Source organism: Ceratosolen solmsi, unplaced genomic scaffold, assembly GCF_000503995.2.
Source record: "Ceratosolen solmsi marchali unplaced genomic scaffold, CerSol_1.0 scaffold10, whole genome shotgun sequence".
Lineage (NCBI taxonomy): Eukaryota > Metazoa > Arthropoda > Insecta > Hymenoptera > Agaonidae > Ceratosolen > Ceratosolen solmsi.
The window spans coordinates 5,076,255-5,095,352 of record NW_011948412.1 but is presented as its reverse complement, the minus strand read 5'-3'; the positions used below and the strand labels follow the sequence as shown (position 1 = coordinate 5,095,352).

General features: G+C 44.9%; 3 protein-coding genes across 3 annotated transcripts; 1 reads left to right on the top strand and 2 right to left on the bottom strand.

Moving 5' to 3' along the window:
• Positions 1-6,306: 6,306 nt before the first annotated feature.
• On the top strand, positions 6,307-12,984 carry LOC105368034 (zinc finger protein GLI4). The gene is made up of 6 exons (XM_011506933.1): positions 6,307-6,801; positions 7,707-8,038; positions 8,804-9,141; positions 9,230-9,391; positions 9,880-10,327; positions 12,545-12,984. Exons 1-6 carry the CDS (start codon positions 6,404-6,406, stop codon positions 12,652-12,654), a joined length of 1,788 nt encoding a protein of 595 aa, XP_011505235.1. The 5' UTR covers positions 6,307-6,403; the 3' UTR covers positions 12,655-12,984.
• An 18-nt stretch (positions 12,985-13,002) lies between these two features.
• On the bottom strand, positions 13,003-15,910 carry GILT1 (Gamma-interferon-inducible lysosomal thiol reductase 1). Its single transcript, XM_011506921.1, has 5 exons — positions 15,717-15,910; positions 14,532-14,693; positions 14,225-14,425; positions 13,931-14,086; positions 13,003-13,311 (listed from the first exon to the last, which is right to left on the bottom strand). The coding sequence occupies exons 1-5, from the start codon at positions 15,762-15,764 to the stop codon at positions 13,216-13,218; spliced, it is 663 nt and encodes a 220-aa protein (XP_011505223.1). The 5' UTR covers positions 15,765-15,910; the 3' UTR covers positions 13,003-13,215.
• Positions 15,911-17,343: 1,433 nt separating this feature from the next.
• Positions 17,344-18,636, bottom strand: Coa7 (Cytochrome c oxidase assembly factor 7). The gene is made up of 3 exons (XM_011506908.1): positions 18,493-18,636; positions 18,281-18,415; positions 17,344-17,810 (listed from the first exon to the last, which is right to left on the bottom strand). Exons 1-3 carry the CDS (start codon positions 18,593-18,595, stop codon positions 17,344-17,346), a joined length of 705 nt encoding a protein of 234 aa, XP_011505210.1. The 5' UTR covers positions 18,596-18,636.
• Positions 18,637-19,098: the final 462 nt, after the last annotated feature.

Below are 19,098 nucleotides of genomic sequence, written 5' to 3'. Positions count from 1 at the left end.
CCACCACCACCACCACCACCACCACCACCACCATCACCACAACCACCATCACCACCAACACCACTCCGTTCCCTCGTTGCAAATTTTGACGCATTTTTCAAATAATCCATTGCGCAGGAGCTGCAATAATACGCGCGTCTTAAATGAAAAAACTTTCGTCCAACTGATGAAAGTCGACTGTTTTCCCTCGCTACGACTCCCTCCCTCCCTCCCACCCTCACACGAACGCACACACAAACACACAAACACACAAACATAGATAGAGAGAGAGAGAGAGATAGAGAGAGATAGAGATAGAGAGAGAGAGAGAGAGAGATAGCAACAGACACAGACACTCTATTTCTCTCCAAGGGCCCACGTTTTCCATTTTTTTGTCAAGCTTACGCATACGCGAGCAGCGCGCGATCTCGTACATATTATTTTAATGCCGAGAGAAAGGGACACATGTGAGCGCTGCAACGCGGCACCAACGGAACAAACGAGGTTGACAGGTGCCTGGGCAAAAAAGTCGTGAAGACGAGGCTCCTAGGGATGGGACAGGGGAGGCACAAGTCGGCTGCTGCCGTTGCAGTCGTTCCTGCACACAAGCGCGCGGGTAGAAGGGCTGGCAGACCACATGTGGCACTCTATCACTTGACTGGCCGTATATAATATGGTTGGGCGCCCTCGCACTCAGCCGGACCCGAAGACGACACTGCTGCAACGCCATGCATACCCGGGAGCTCGACTGCATCTTTTTCTGCGCGCATTGCTCCGACGTTAACTCCGCAACGAGTAAATATTGCCGTTTTTGCGGTGGCTGCGCGACTAAGGGGAGAGGAAGATGCAGGACAGTAATTGTCGCGTGAGCCACTGCCGGCCATCGACGAGCGATCTTAAGCGTCGCCCCCGCCCCAATGTTTCCGCAACCGTACGCAAGTCCGTGCGAGCGTAAGAAATATTTATCTTGCAGAAGAGAAGACGGCTTGAGTGCCCAAACAATTTTAGGACCGACTTAACTTCAATTCTCGTATGTGGTTGCGCGATGGACTGTGCGCGCTGGCTCTTGTAATGTTTTGTACTTACACGACAGTTGGTACATCTGTTCGTTGTTGAAATCTTTAGTCGATTGAAAGTCGCTGGCATTGTGTGCCGGTACTGTGACAGTACTGTGCTAGTGTACAAGCATTTTAATTAACTAACAACATGATGAGCGACCGTCATTTGCACCCGTAAAGCGAAACTATTCGGCGCACCTACGTTATTTAAAATTGCGTGTTACAATCGCAAATTTCCAATCACTTGATGAACGCTAATTCGGTATACACGACATTCGTCACCCAATTATACAGAATGAAAAATTAACCTTCTTATAATTGATTAACTTCGATTATTCTAACGCAATGTCATAGTAACAGCTAGCCTCATTCGGGTAGAGATAAACAAGGACACGCGCAAGAGTGCGCTTGCATGAAAAAGCCTTAAAGATAATACGAAAGTGCAAAAAACTTTCTTCAAGAACGTTGTATTCGGTTCTTGGTACGAAGTTGAAGTGCTGCATTATGTAGAGCACATGCATGTAAAACATATAAGGCTGAATAAAAATCTATCCTTTTTTCGTGCTATTAATAAGGGAATACAATGACATTTATGAGCTTATTATTATATAAGAAAAAGCGAGACTCGCATGGTTAGCGCAATGATGCAAACAACTAACGTTATTTCTACGTGATAGACGCAAAATTATAGGGGGTAAGATAATAAGCTTCGCGAAGATAAACGACAAAAACCATGAGGAGGGTTGTCGAGCTGGTCGAAAATTGGGTAGCCCGGCTGCGTTGTCGTCTTCATCTTCGTCTTCGTTTCTAGCGCCTCGAGATTAAAAATATGCACACACGTGTAAGACATAATATATAGTTTCATTATGCTCGCGCGTAATAGAGCGTTGAACCGGCAAGAGGAACGACTCGCGCGCAAGCGACTTTTTTGCGTGTCGACGCTGCCGCCATACATATGCGTACGCGCACTTTTCGTTTTGTACAATATTCGTTGTTGTTGCTCTGTTTTTTACGCTCGCACATACTATAGGCGCGCGCGCGCGCTCGCTCCCTCGCTCTCGCACCCCTTCCTCCACCCCGCCACCACTTATTCCTCACTCTCTCTCTTTCGCTCGTTCGCTCGTTCGCTCGTTCGCTCGTTCGCTCGCTCGCTATCTCGGTTTATCTTTCTCTCTGACTATATTCGGAGACACATGAAAGTATTCTAAAAATCTAAACGGGCGCGTATGCACACACGTGGTCTTATAATGGCGCATGTGCGCGTGCATTGACGTCTCCGCGGCGAATCGATCGACCCGATCAACATGGGATGAGGCCCCGCAGCTGCCAGAAAAGCTCGTTTTCCGGCTCTCCCAGTGGCTTCGTATGGCCCGTTCCCACCGACGACTCGGGCCCGGGACGCCCCCACCGAAAACAGCCTGAAATTAGATCCACCTGACAGCGACTGGGTTGGGCTGCTTGTGGCTGTTGACACAACGTAGTTAACGAGACCCGCAACCATCCTCCAGTAACATATTAACGATTTACCATCCTTGGACGCTCTTTCGATGCTGTGATTAATTACTTTGACATGGTTTGCAACTACCCCCGGGGAAAGTATAGGATCACTTTACCAAATTTTTCCGTTTACAAACATATCGTGCCTTATATTTTCAGTTTTATAGCTCATTTAAGAAAAAAACGTAAACGAAACTTACTTGAATTTTCAATATTTTATCTTTCTCTCTGTTGCAAATATTTAACCTTGATAAAATTGGCTATTTCGTAAGATCTTTCGAGATGCGAATATTCAAGTAGAATTTGTTAATGTTCGATCAAAGATCCGGTAAATTGAAAGTAGGAAAAAAAAGATATTACGAGCTCGATATTTAAACGTATTACAATTATACGTAATTAATTTGTAAATTGAGCAGCTTTTCGATGTTTGTACTATTAGAGATAGGTAGATTGACGATTGCTCGTATTAAAATTATTTGTGTAATGAAAATTATGCTACAATAGATAATTGACAAAAAAAAAAAAAAAAAAAATGGAAAATAGGCCGAAGTCTCGGATTGTGAGTGAGGAAAAGTAATTTAAGAATAATGAGAATAGCTCGAACGGAATTTAATTATATGGAAATTTAATATAATAATTTATTTATATGATGAAATAAATTATATGAACAAACAACATCTCTAACATTTTAATTAAAACTCACATTAATAAGCGTAAATCTTACAAAATCCTGTATTTTTAAACGAATGCTTTATAATAAAGAAAATTAAGCAATTCTTCAATAAAAATGTTAATCTTATTATTTTGTTAAATTGAAAACGATAATATTACAAAATAAGCATTATTTCTTTTAAATATTAATTACTATAATCGAATAATGGACGGCTAAGGTGATAGATATCGTTTATTTATTGAATTTTTAATGCACAATCATAGTACAGGTTACGGGGCTCTTAAAAAAATTAAAAAAAATTATAAGAAAAAAATAGCGAAGGAGATATAAATTTCATAGAGAAAATTATTGATATAAAATTATTGGCAATGGTATTTTCACTCTATTGGGATTAGAATATTTAGTTTACTCAATATTTAGATTTAGATAAAGAGTTTTTATATTCACTATACAAATATTATGAGTCAAATAACGACATTTCCTACAAGTGTCTTCTCTTTTTCAAATAACAGGTTCGATCATTCTTTCATTTAACAAAATCAAACGTAAAATTTTAATAATAATTCTATTGAGCATTCATTGAAGTTGTGATACGATGAAACTTTTTTTTTTCTCTTTGTTTATTTTTGTTTTTTCGTTCTTTAACATACATTTGTAAACACAATGTTTTATAATGTAAACATCGAATTTTGTTTATAGAACACTTGTTCAATAATATTTGTTTACGCGTCTTTGTTATTTCAGTCAAATTTCGATAGGCCAATAGAATATAAATTTTAACTATTGTCTATTTAAAAATTTAATCGAAAGTCGTGGCATTTAAAAGTACTGGAATAAAGGCCCCAAATAGATAGAGAATCGTCTTATGCTAAAAGTATGCTTGTATTCAATATTTTCATAGCAATTTATTTAATAATTTACTCTCATAACTACTTTACAAGTCCGTTGTGAAATAAAATTTAAGAACGTATGTAAATGACAATGGCAATCGTTTCGCTGGCTAAATAGATATTGAACATATGTTAAACCAGTGTTTCTCTCGCATAGGTTAGGAAAAACGCAGGGGGCATCCTCATATCGAAACGAATATTTACAATTAGACAATTAGAAATCGCGCACAATTTGTAATTGCAAATTTAGCTGGAAAAGTGCGTACTTGCTTCGCACTAAGGATGATAGATTCGCTGTCCACAGTCACTTATGCGCCGTAAATGAATGTTATACAATATATTTAATTACAATTTCGAGATTAATAGTAGCTTCGCTTCTGTACACATGCTGATTCGACGGAAAAAGTCTAATCTTTGCTAATACATAATTGACGTCAGTCACTTCCTGACTTACGATTCTCGATTAGAAAATTTTGGAATCAAATTTTTATTTATTAACACATTGATTGATTGGGCGCGTGTTTACGCTGCGTCCATTCACAAAACATACAAGTAGGGATAGAAAGAGAAAACAAAATGAAATAGATAAACGCGCGCGCGCGCACAAACACACACACACACACACACACACACACACACCCACACACACCCACAACTAAATGCAATTGTCCTGATGTTTTGAAAGTCAATCGCCGAATTATTATAATCTCGACACTGTCGATTGGGTCGCCATCAAAAATTACGCACGCTAAAGCATGTTTGACATCGAACGAAATATCCGAAAAATCCGTATTACAGATACCGTTAGCGGTGGCTACAAAAAAAGAACAACGACAAAAGAAATGAAAGAAAAAGAAAAATAAAACGATAAAAAAAAGAAAAAAAAAAAAAAAAAGGAAAAAGCGACGATAAAGACATTGGCTCGAGCCGTTGAGTTACGCAATCGGCCAATGAATTCGTGCCCGATCGCATAAATAAATACCTCTTGCCTTCCAAGAATCATGTAGAAAATAAAGTTTGGAAAATGTGAAGGGAGACAGGCAGATATTAGCGAATAATTTCCTGTCCAATGGCTGGCTAGAGCCTTCGCCGGGGTACTAACTAACTGTTGGCCTTTGGTATCCAAAGGCCAGAGTAATAGTCGTGCCAGAGACAGCATCTTGATAAAGAAGTCAGGGTGTACGGTAAAAATGAAGGAGGCACGTCGTTCACCGAGTGGTGCGCGAGGTGCGCGGCGGCAGTCGTTCGACGAACATGGCGCGGGGGTTTTGAAAGCCTCGGCTCGGTTATCGGACGCTGCGCGGCCACGGTGACGGCGGTGTCAGCGGTGTCAGCGGTGGCGGCAGTGGCGGCGGCGATAAATTCGGCGGCTCCATTAAAAACGTGCCGGGACGCACGATGGAAAAAGCCTCCCTCGTAAGGAGCGTCGAGTGGAATGGTGCGCGTCGTTTTTGCCGGGCCACCATTGGCCTGGGCCGTCGTCGTCACGAGCGAAAGGCGCCGTCGGGGCGATACCCCGAGTGGCGCGATGCAACCGAACGCCGATAAGAGATAGGCGAGATCGCCCGAAGGAGAGTTGGCCACGCGAGTGGGCGGCGCGTCCAGGAGCGCTTCCTTCTTCGGCCGCGTCACGTCGTGGGACGTTGGGGGGCGAGAGTGGTGGGGACCGGCGGGCCGCAGATGTTGCCCCCGTCTCGGCATTATCGCGGGCCTCACTCGCAAGTTGGCCCGCGTCGACGTCGTCTCGTCGTTCGCGTCTCGCGCTCGTCTTCATGACAACCCCCGCGACCGGCGAGCCTCCGCACCGCCCGGCCGCGAGATTAAGGAGCCGAACGCCGCTGCCGCCACCGCCATCGCCACCGTCACCGCCACCGTCACCGCCACCGCCATCGCCACCGCCATCGCCACCGCCATCGCCACCGCCACCGCCACCGCCACCGCCACCGCCACCGCCACCGCCACCGCCGCCACCGCCGCAACCGTAGCCGCAACCGCCACCGTTGCCGCCGCAACAGCAGCAGTAGCAGTAGCCGTCACCGTCACAACCGTCGCCGCGACGCTGTGATAACGTAGCCCGTGCCAGGGGCACATGCGCCCAACGCCCCGATACCGTGACACCTTCGCGACTGCCCCAAGCCAAATTAGCCGAATAGCGATAGCGGTCTCTCGACGAGATTCGCGATCTTTCCTCGAAAGCTCGTGGGGGGAGCTTGAGATCCCGGTACCCGTGGCCACTAGCAGTAACGCGACGACGCATCAACAACGACCCTGGAGGAGCTGGGTGGCTCGAGTGCACGTAATCGCGAATGAAAGCCCGCAAGTCCCAGCCAGAGATGCACCTGGACGAAGAATTGCGGCACGCGCTGGCGAGGGTCGCCGAGCGAGAGGCGGCCAACGTCTGCTGGAACGGGCAGAGTAGCGAGTGGGAGCAGACGTACCCGGGAGCCTGGGGGAACGCCGGCGAGCAGTCAAGCCACAGGCTACCCTCCGTCGGCACTGCCTTTTCCTTCTCGCGAAGTTTTGCCGCGCCGGCTGGACATCAGCCGGAATCCGGCTGCCAGCCCTACCTCTACCAGGAGGCCTTCTCCGGCCAGTGTCACGACGAGGCGGCTCTTCTCTGCTTCCCCTCGATGCTCCAGCAATCGCAGTTGGATATCGAGGAGTCGCTCCAGGCCGTCGATGATTTCGATCTGAGCCTCATCAGGTACGTAAGTGACCGATTATTCCGGATGGGACGGTCCTCGGGACGAGTTGGGTAGTGGTTTGTCGGGGGGGAGGGGGGAGGGGGGGGGGGACGGGACGGCAGCTCGAAGACCACCGATTGATTCGCGCGCTACCGTGCTCGATTGGGGGACAAAACGTCCCCGCGTTATCCACGTTGTACGACGGAGCGGTCGATCGAGACGGATTAAGAGCCTATTTAGCGGATCCAACGGACATTAACGAAGCTCCTTAACCCGAGGACGCGACTGCTTATCGCTCACTCACATAACCTACAAAATGATAAAATTTAGACTGAAGTGACAGTTCTTATTGAATGTAAAGCTAAGCGGCGAGTGCTTGAATTACCGATGATACGTATCTTGCTCTCATTGCGTTTGCCACCTTCGTGTCAATTACAATGCTAAAATACAAGGACAATCGGAGCGAGCATTATTTAATGGAATATCTCGATGAATATCCGCCTCTTGTTCACCTTCGGTTTCTCCATTGCTCGTCGATTACGCGGGCGCATCATCGAAGCAAAGATTCTCATTTTTCAACAAATGTACAATATATCGTTGCTCGTAGTGCGCGATTTGTATTTAAAGAGAGGCAGACATCAAATCATTATGCGAATGTATCTTGGAAATTTTCACGATTCTCGCATACGGAATATTATCTAAATATTTGCCCGCCTGCAAATTACATTTCAAATCCCCAATATTGACGCTCCAAAATTTAGAAAGTTAATGCTGTTAAAATAAGCTGTGGATAAAGTGAGTCGATTTCGCTCGGGCCGATCGGGCTACGTTTTCGAATATATCAAATAAATCATTAAAGCAGCTGGAAATAATGGCGAGCGACGCAAATCGAGCAGTAACGAAAGACGTGCTTTTGTCGGTTTAGAGGTGACCCGACGACTCTGTCAACCGTCGAGCTATCCCAGCAGATGCCACAGCAGTCCTCCTCGGACTACGTTCTCCAGGACATGCCGCATCTGGACAGCGACTCGACTTACGCGGTCGGGCACCTGGTGTCCGCCCAGCCGAGTAACCACGTAGCCGAGGTCTTTGGTCGTGGTATCCTCGATGAGATTAAGAGCGAGCACAGCACCCACGGCGCCGAGAATCAAATCGTTCTACCGCGGGACGAGGGACTGATGTTTACGGCGACCGAACACCCGAGGCTCTTCGCGCCCCACAACGTACCCGAAAGGGAGAGCCACGAAGAGTCTTACGGTACTTGTCTTCCCATCTTGCGGCCGCTTTCCACGAGCGGGCCGATCCTCCTGGACACCGGTTCGCGCCCTCATTTTCACTTCCCGCGTTAATGGAATGAAGACTGAGGCGGCAATGCAAACATTTGGCACTGCTCCGGGGAGCAGCCGGGTGCTCTATTGCATTTGAACATTCGCCAATCTCGTTGTCATTCTCAGTCGTGATTATTGATGAAAATAACAAATCTTTGTGACAACGCAATCAATCCTGTAATAAGCCTTACGAGCTTAGCGAGCGAGCGAATCTCTCAATTTTATCAGATATCGCGTATTTAATTCTGATTTACGATTTGATAATTTTGTTTCATTTCTTTTTTTTTCTCTTTTTTTTTCATTTCTTGTCGTTGTTTCCTCGTCATTTTATTTTTCTTGTTCCTCCCTCCCCCGTCCCTAAATCTATCCACACCTCTCCTCCCCCCCCCCAATATCCAAACGTATATTAAGATTAAATTTACTTGTAGAAGATTAAGATATCAAAGAAGAGGGACTTTATTATAAAGATATTTTTTCTTTCCTATCGGCACAGAAGTTAATTATCCAATCACTAGATATTCATCGGTCGTAATTTATATTGCAAAACGCACACAACAAAGAAAACAAACAAAATAAATAAAAAAAATAAATAAATAAATGCGATACGATTCGCGCTCGACGTGTGTTGAAGATTCCATGGCCATGGCGACGCTAATGGGCGCGAACGCGACATAAAGCTACGGCTCGTTTTCAGGAAGCGCTCAGTCGGACGACGGCTCGCCAATCTCCTACCCCTGCCTCTGGCTCGACTGCGGTTGCGCCTTCACCGAACAAGTCGCCCTCGTCCAGCATATCGAGAGGCGACACGTCGAGTCGTCCTCATCCTCGAGCCTCCACGGCACCGGTCGCAGACTCCACAGGGACAAGGACAAGGAGAAGGAGGCCAGGCCCAAGGAGTTTGGACCCGCGCAGGACGATTTTCAGTTTGCCTGCTTGTGGCAGGGTTGCTCTCGGGACCGGCCCTTCAACGCCCGCTACAAGCTCCTCATACACATGCGCGTGCACAGCGGCGAGAAACCCAACAAGTGTCCCGTGAGTGGGGTCGCGCAACGGCGGCCACCAAATCACCATCATCTCGGTGCGGACGATGGTCGAGTAATTCATTGTTAACGATTTGCAGTTCGCCGGCTGCAAGAAGGCCTTCTCCAGACTGGAGAACCTCAAGATTCACCAGAGATCGCACACCGGTGAGCGGCCGTACGCCTGCCAGCATCGCGGATGCACCAAGGCCTTCAGCAACAGCAGCGATCGCGCCAAGCACCAAAGAACCCATTACGATACGGTAACTCGCATTAATATGGAGTCGGTATCGCGAGCATCGTCGATCGATATATTACACTACTGCCATTGCTACGTAATCGCCTGGCTGTGGTTTGACGCGGAGGGAATTCGGTCGGTGGGGAGGGCGGGGTGTGGTGGGGTGCGGTAGGCTAGAATCGTTTCAATGTCGATTTAGATAAATATACGATTGCGAGCAATCATGGTGCTCATCCCAGGTAGCGATTGTTCGCGAGAAAGAGAGAGAGAGAGAGAGAGAGAGAGAGAGAGCTGATGAGAGGACGTGTCTTCGGGGGTTGAGAGTGGGGGCTTTGTCGGTGTACGTTAAAGACCTTTGGAGCGTAACCGAATCGAACGATCGTACTTACGAAAAAGCAATGCACGATCGCTTCGAATACCCCGGATCGATCCCCAGGCACGCTGCCGGCCTTTCTCGAGCCATTGCGCGCCCACTATCATCGCAAGCTCGCTCAAGCGATTAAACAATTGCAGAAACCGTACGCGTGCCAAGTGGTTGGCTGCGGGAAGCGCTATACCGATCCCTCATCTCTGAGGAAGCACGCGAAGAATCACACGGAGCCCGCGGCTGGCTTCCACACGGCGGATAATCGGCTCAACGGCGGCCTGCCACCCTTCAGGACGTCGGCCAACCGCAGGAATTCGAGCTCCTCGAGCATCTCCTCGATTGCCAACGGCGGCTATCAGCAACAAACGACGCAGGGTAGTGGGAGGAACCCCTCGATCTCCTCCGACTACGGCTCCCAAAAAGACGCCCACGACATCTACGACGAGATCGACCTCAAGCCCTATCCAGCGACCGTCTCACCTCAGGTCGATCATGTGCCCAACAACATGGACGACGGCCACGAGTACATACCCTACGAGTCCGTAGCGCGATTCCTCATCGACGACAGGAGTCAATTCGGACTCGAGAGTATGGGTAAGTTTCCGTTGCGCCCGATCATCTTATCGCCCATCGCGACCCACCCAACTGCTCGATTAAACGATCGCAGCGATTATTTTACAAGCGCTCGGCGATGATCCACGCTATTATCTCGTCGTTCGTTCGCGCAAGCTTTATCATCGCGCGGTAATGATTTACCGACTGCTGGCGCTCGGCCACCCGAGCCTCAGCCCCAACCTCCCGTTACGTTTACGTCTAATTGCACTCGTGGGAAGCGTATTCGAGTGTGGCCGAACGGGAGGACTTTTGGAACTGTGGTGGTGCGCCCCCGTGGTACGTCACGCGCATCGCACTCAGAGAGACGAGTATAATCGTGGGCGCGTGACCGACCCGGACAAGATGCCGAACCAATAAACTAATCATCGGGAGCGTCCAGCAGTGATCGGGAAGTACTCGTCGAATGCGCGAGCGGACGGTGCCCGGAATCCATTCAACTCGGGCCCACGGCACATGTCCCGCCGCAATATTTCGTCCCGCGAGAATAGTGATTCGCCCGTAAAAAGCAGCCGCAAGCTGAGCGAAATCGCACTTTCTTCCAATGTAAATAGCTGCCACGCAAAAAGTGCATATAAATAACTTGCGCGCAATGTGTATAAAACAGCGGATCTACCCGAGTAAGATTATTTTTACAGGGACAGGCAAAGTGTTTTAATTTCAAACGGTGGGGGCGGCGGCGGCGGCGGCGGCGGCGGCAGCGGCGGCGGCAGCGGCTACGGCTATAGCAGCAGTTACCAGGGTAGCGGTACCAGGCCCAACAAAAGTGACGTTTTTGCCAACGTTAGAGCAAATGGTGGGATGGGGGTGGGAGCGTGGCGCGTATAATTCGCGTTACGATTAGCAAGGCGGCGTCGCCTGGGCTGCTGCCACTAGCTACATCGCGCGACGAGACACCATGTTGAATCTCAGAGGAGGTGAACTTTCGGTGCAGTTTATGCCTCTACCCCACACCGAGTCTTAAAATAATATTCTCGACTTTTTTGGCTTGCGGCTCTCGCGGCGCACGTGCCGCCCATGACACGTGCGACGCACGCGCTTACGATCCATTTTTACAATGCGACACGCTCTTAATAGACTCGCCGGTCCTGCGAGGGCCTTCGGGAAATACGGAGGCTGGCCGAGGCCCGATCGAATAATCTCTCTACTGTCCCTCTACGCCACGCCGTTCGTCACGTCCGATGGTACCTTATTAACAGACTACTTCTATTGGCTTTGGCCGGGAGATCGCCAACAGCTCGTCTAAGGACGACCGTTCTCGTTCCAGGTGCACAATGGCCGCATCTCGACATTTCATTACGGATTTTATCAAAACAATGCATTGACTCTGCTAATAACTCGGGTATTTGCAATAAATAAGTCCACGCTGTTTGGTAACACACCTGTTTCATGATATTTCGTCTATGAGGAATACTGTGCGCTAGCCTCGGCATTATTAACGGCACAATCCTATTGCTTTTACTCGCGATTCTAGTGTTTTTTTGTGGCGTCTTATGAAACAAAGGGCAAAATGAATAGAAGAGCAAAGGGAAACGAAACGAATGGAAAAGAAAGGTTTAAGGGAAAACGCAAAAATCACTTTGAACGTGTATATTTATATATATATATATCTATGATTTTTTTTTTTTTTTTTTTTTTTTTTTTTGTTTTGTTTTTTGTTTAAGGTAACTTTATTAATGTCTGAATCTCTATTTTCTTACATATAATATTAAAGGAGATACAATTTTGCCATTAATCACAATTTAAGGATAAAAAAAGCAGAGTATTAGAATTTTTATCAACTTTTCGTTAATCGTATGGTTATTAATATTAATGATAATACATCGGTTATCTAAGCGCAACGCGACGTTTGTGCAAATAATTAACAATTAATGTTTCACTTAGGCGAAGGATTGACTTAACAAATTTATCAAATTTACCAGAGCACTCGATTCGCTTTGATCGCTACATTTGAGAATTTATTTGAGCTACGCACCGAGATGACAAATAAAGTCACGCTCGACTCGACTCGAATAATCATTTACATTACATAATACCGATAAGAAAAAAAAATTAACGACGCCCTATGCATCGAATGATAATGTTATTTAACACAATTTACCATTATGAATTCGTTCATGTATTAATTATATTAATTATAAGGTTTATTATAGCCTGATCAGTGCTCTTATTCCATTTCAATTGCATTTCGTTGTTTAGGATACGGCGCCGAGGAGGACATTGGCGATCTGCAAGATTTGGGCTCCGACATTGAGCAGCAGTTCTTGGAGCTGAGCAGCCTCGAGGATTCGGTTTTCATGGGGGAATAGTAGCTTCGGTTGCGATCGGCGAGAGCGTGATTATTAAAGTCGAGATATCGAGCCAAGTCGAGCCAAGTCGAGCCAAGTCCGGGGTACGGGAGATTTGAGCAAGAAGGGATCGATCGTTGCAACAAGCACTACGTACGTTGCAATGGATAAAACGAATATCGGACTATTCAAGGCGGATTACCAAGTGACAGAGCGGTTATCCTTGGCTCGGTTAAAACCGGACTTGGAGAGGAAAATAACTACTAAGCCAGTGATTAAGCAAGAATCCGATAACTTTACCGCGCGTTGACGGTATTTTTGTGAAACGGTCTTTTCCCCGTAAAAGAAAAACAAAAGAAATTGTTTGTCCCCGACAGGGTGGAGCTGGGCTCACGGGCGCCTTCAATTTTCATGTACATTTGTAAATATGGGGTGGCGAGTCAAGAGCGATTATCGATAAGCGGCTAAATTAGAGTTTCCCTGGGGCCTCATCGGCTGTCGGCGTTCACATCTTCTTTATTCAATCCCTCGCTTCGTCTTCTTGGGCTTATCTGGCCCGTGGGACTGGAGCCTCGAGGCGCCTTAGCTACTCGGCCCGCAAGCAGCCGGCTTCTCACTAACTGCAATCAACCGGCAAACGATGCTTCTGAAGTTCTTGAATGCGGCCGCGCTCTTTTCCTAAAAACGAGAACGAGGTCATCAAGATAGGCGCAATCAAGACTCATCGATGGGATCTTATGCCCCGTAGTCCCGGCGATCCACGGCAACGGCTCGAAGCAAGCGAGAGTCACTGAGAACTGTTTCTACACCCCTCCCCCCCCCCAACCAACCAACCCAAAGTCTCGTGTAAAATTGTAAATAAATCATGTACATTGTAGTCTCTTATTCTCCGGGTTCAAAAAAAAAAATATATGCATATATATATATATATATATATATATATATAAATAAAAGAAAAAGAATGAAAGAAAGAATAAAATTTAAAAAAGTGTAAGTTTCGAACATTTGAAAGCAAAGCTATACACACGGCCCTGGGGGTTTTAAAGTAAAAAAAAAAAAAAAAAAAAAAAAAAAAACTAACGACCAAAGAAACGAAGGAATGACGAAGGATGAGCGAGCGATGAATGGTAGCGAAGAACGATGTACGAAGGAATAAAATAGAATCGTAGGAGCGAGATACGATGAGTATACGAGGGGTATAGGAGGGGTATACGAGGAACGAATGAATGAGCGAGAATGAGCCGAATAAATAATTAAATAATTAAATAAGCGGACTGAAACGGGCAGGGCGACTCACTCCGTTGATGACGATCGATGGCACAAACTTGAGCGGTGTCTCGAAAGCCTTGGTTTTCTTGCCGTTGGCGATGAGTAGCTCGTCCCCGTAGGTAGAGCCGCTGCACTTACCGATGCGCTCGATCGCCTCGGCCGGCAAGCCCTGCTTCTCCGCGCACTGGAAGAGATAAGGTGCCCGATGAGCTTAGTCGTTGATTCGGGATTGGGGAGCCCCGGGGCCGGTGCGCACGGAGCATGCGAGCCCAGCGGGGAAGAGACGGAACGAGTGTCCGATCGCCGATAACGAAAGACGTACCTGAGGCACCGCTAAGGCAGGATCGCCGCTCGACATGACACAATTGACGACGTCGAGGGCCTTGTGCTGGCGCAGCTGCGGATCCGCGACCGACAAGTGCTCGATCTCCATGAGAGCACAGGCCTGGGCCCGATTGCCCCAGCACTCGTTCGGCCCATGCTGGCACGTGAACTTGGTCCTGTTGTTCTCATCGATGATCCACTGCCGGCGTCAACGCGTCATTAGACCAAAAAGGCGAATTTTACCTCGCGATGGGTAGGGTACGGAATGGAAAAAGTGGTAGTGAGAGTGGGAGTGGCATGCTTACCGATGCTTTGCCGAAGGGCACGAGCTTCAGATGTAGGAAATCCTTGAGGTGCGGGTAAGCGGGCGCGAGTTCCCGCGTGATGAAGTAAATGCTGTCCGGGCAAAGTGACTCGTAGTAAACCTCGACGTTTATGAGAGTTTTGTTGGGCTTCACAGCGCCGATCTAGCAAACAAATTCTATTACGAAACGGCTCGACAATTTTGGACGAGCGCCGGCGTCGACCGCTACGGGCGTTTGGAAATATGGGCAACTTGAATTTGAAAGTCCGTGGAAAGTCGTATTTGTTGCCTCTTTAGCCGATAAGCTTAACCTTCACCGACGTCCCATATTTCTTAATGCCCGAGTTCGTCGATGACGATGATATTAATAATAAATGATAGATAATAAATAATAAACAATAAACGATTAACGATAAATGATTATTATGAAAATAAATATTAATATCAATAAGAAAGAAAGAAAGAAAGAAATAGTAGTAGTAGTAGTAGTGATAGTGATAGTGATAGGAATAATAATAGGTATAATAACAGTAATGGTAATAATAATAGTAATAGTAATAACAACGACGACGACGATGACGATGATGATGACGACGACGACGACGACGACGGCGACAAGTATAATAACAACAGCGATAGAACAATTAAAAAATGTAAATGATGGAGAGAACCATCGCATTTTAATATCCGTGAAATTTCGAGAGCCAATCTTCTGGGTCAAACATATAATATCTTATTTGTTAAAAAAAAAAAAAATACCAGCAGTTACGATATTACTAATCCTCGTAAAAAAGCGATAAGAATAATTTCAAGCGCGTCAAGAAAAGTGTTTATTATCTTTCAATAAGTAGATTTACCGTCGAGTCAGCCGCGCGTCAAAGCGAGCCAGTGCTTTTACTTTTGGCAAAATTGACAACAATGCTGCGCTCCTTTATTACACGACTCGGCTTTCTCAAAACAATAACCGAGAGCTACACATTCGCGCGTGTTTTTCGTACGCGTATTGTGCGCGTACGACGTCTAGTGAGGCAGAGCGAGGAGGCAGGGGTCTAGGGCCGATATGTGGAAAAACGCGGAGCAACGATAAAAGAGTGAGAGAGTGAGAGAGAGAGAGAGAGAGAGAGAGAGAGAGACAGAAAGAGATATGAGAGACAGATGAGAGAAAAATTTACGGTTAGATATTTACGCTGCCGGCGACGAGGAGGGCCACGAAGGCGATCGTCGGGTGGCTCATGGTGGATGGATGATTCGGCAATGCGTCTTGTGCGGCTCGTCTACTGGGATTGAAGCGATCGTCGATCGGACGACGCGTTTTCAGCCGATCGACTATCTTCAGCTTCCGTACCGCTCGGCTGCTGGCTTAGCTCGGTGTAGAGGGGGAGGGGGCGGGGTGGTGGAGGGTAGGATGGGAGAGAGAGAGAGAGACGCGGGAGTGGGGCCGTGGTGAAATAAAGTCGTCGCTGCTCGAGTCAAAATAACGAGGCGGCGCTGCGGCTCCGCATCGCCACTCACTCACTCACCCCCTCCTCTACGACCATGACGTCGACGGCATTTCTCGACCGTCGGGATGTGCGCTTCACTCACTGGCCTGACACGAGATACATAATCGTTGCCCACCCGATATGAACGATATTGGCCTCTTTGCACCGATAATTTTCGATCGAACGTTATTTGATTTGCGTTTGGTTGAGCAGCCTCGGTCTTTTCGCGCCAGCGGTCGAAATTCAAGTTGAAAGACGATACGCGCGTCCGATAACGTTATCAGCACTTTCGGCACTTTATCCATTCTACGTGCCGCACACATTTTGATCTGGCCAATATTGTTCAACATTCTACCGGGGAATGGAATTTTACGAAAGTCTTAGATTATTATCGATTATTGCTTTACAACGCGGCGCTACGGCCAAGACTAAATGTTAATGCCGTTTACGACGAATATCACCGGGGACTCTTATTTATTCGATTATTTATTCATTATCTTGAACTTTATAATAAGCATTGTGCACTTAGTGTAATTAATTAATGTTTCGAACAATAGACTTTAAGAGCCTTCTTCAATATTATCGGGCATTCTAGTACGGACAATGTGTAATTAGAAAAGATATTTTTATATATATTACAATTTAAGCCAGGCTTTACTCATAATTTAACTAGTATTACCGATACGTCTATGTTTTAAAGCATAAATAATAAATAATGTCTTTGCTTAGCTGTTGCAAACGAGAACAAATTTGATCGTTCGAAATGAAAAGTCCACAAAAAAAAAAAACAAAACAAAAAAAAAATTGAATACTTGTATGTTTTGACAAGGCTTGTTTAATGAAATGTTACGTGCGAAAAGTACAACATCAGTGTATGCACATGATAACGTGAAAATATTTGTAAATCATAATAAGATCATTCGAATAAATTTAACGTTTTAAACAATGAAAAATTTCTTTTACAAAGTATAAAGAAAATTTTACGTTAATACGCAGTTGCTGAGATAGCGATGGGAGACATGAAATTAGGCAATTTCGTAGATCCCATTGTGGTAAACAGAGATGATTTTTTATACAAGTTCGATTTATATTAAATGAAAGATTTTGTAATAAAGCAAACTAAATTCTATAGTATTTATATTTTTATTCAAAAATTCAACGTGGTAAGCTATTTATTTGCCACTTGTTGATAAATTACACTATTGTACGAAGATAAAAAAACTCAAATGTAACAAGAAATAATAATTACATTGGTTAAAGCTTATAATATTAGTATTCTAGTAGATAATAGATCCTTTGACGATACATTACTATGTGAAACACTAGTTAAGTCTATACTTTTATACCATGGCCAAACTCCATCGAACGAACTTCTTTAATTTCTTTTTCTATATCCGCAGCTTTTTTTCTGAATGTTTCTGCTAATGTCGGGCTCTTCTCCACACCTTCGCCCTTCTCATGCATTTGTGAAATATTTCCACAAGCGTAATAATTTCCCAGCTCGCATGCCTTCAACGAGTATTTGTAAGCTTTTTGCATATTTCTTTCTAAAATATCTTCGATACCACTTATATAAGTACTGGAAAGCTGGAAACACGCCTTTTCAGAATTATGCTCCTGGCAACACTTTTCCAACACTTTTATACCATCTTCTATAACAATGTCCTTATTATTATTATGAATTTGCGGAAATGAGACTGTTAATATTCCTAATGCTACGCAGCCTTGAATCTCATTTAACGTACAAGATTTTTTCAGGTATTTCATAGCTTGTTGCAAGTTTTTCTCACAGCCTTTACCTTTTAAACAATTTTAGAATATATTTTCAGTTAAAAAATATACTCGAATATTAATTATTATTTGCAACTAAAAAACATCAACTATACAAACAGTCAATTTAGCTGTTAAATAAATGTATTGTAGTTGGCATTTAAAGATACCTTGCTACGCAATTCTATAATGTTACATATTGATTATCAATATTTTGATTCTTACATTAAAATTTCATACAATAAATACATTAAAATAGTGCAAAAAAATATGCTTACATCGTAATTTGCAAAGCTCATCTAAAAACGATAAGCGCTTAAATTTTAGCTTAGCTTTTCAATTGTAAATGTTAATTACTTTGTCTATTGATTGAAAATAAATGATACGAGCTACTATTTCCCCCCAAAATATTTCAATAAAATATAACAAAAAATCATTAATTATGAAACATATATTTATAAAATCTAAAGTTAATTTTTTACAACGTTATTACTATTACCTACAATACTCCATAATCCAAATTTATTACAACTTTTTGGAAAATCAAGATTGTCACAATTATTTTGATAAATACTGGCCGCTTTTTTAAAGTCCCTCTTTACACTCTCAAAATAATCTCCAAGCAAGTGACAACCTGCAATAAGTAATAATAATTATTATATTAACGTGCATATACGATAGACTAAAATAGGTTATATAAAGTTATTAAACCGTCGGGTTTATGTTCACTATAACAGGAATACGAATACTCAATATGAATATTGTTCAAAAACTCTTTAATTTCATCGGCATTTTTAAAATTATAATTGTTCATAATGAGCGGCAGAAACAAATTTATAAAATAAATCAAGCAATCTTGATAGTTTTAGAGATTAAAAATTACATATTATTCGTGTAGTTGGTAGTGCCGATACGTGGTGGCGCTACTCGTCGCATTCGTGGAAAATTCGAATCGAAGCTGAGATCCGACTTGCGCGCGCTTTTACGAACTCTCAACTCCTATTATTCAGGGATAGGAAAATCGCAAGGGCGCAGGTCACGAAAGTCGTGGGGATTTGCCTTCGCTCGTGTACTGGGAGGAAAACTTGCTGGACGTCCCGGTAAACCATCAGTGCAAAGACATCGTCAGCCGGTGAAGTGTTGCGACTCGTTGTCAGCCGGGGGAGTTAATTATTTTCAATGCCGAACATCACTCGGCACTTCCCCTCGAGGTAGGTTTCCTTTCTATTTTCGCCATTCATCCCTTACTCTCTCTCTCTCTCTCTCTCTCTCTCTCTCTATCTTAAGGCTTTCACCGATAACGGGAATTTTCATTAT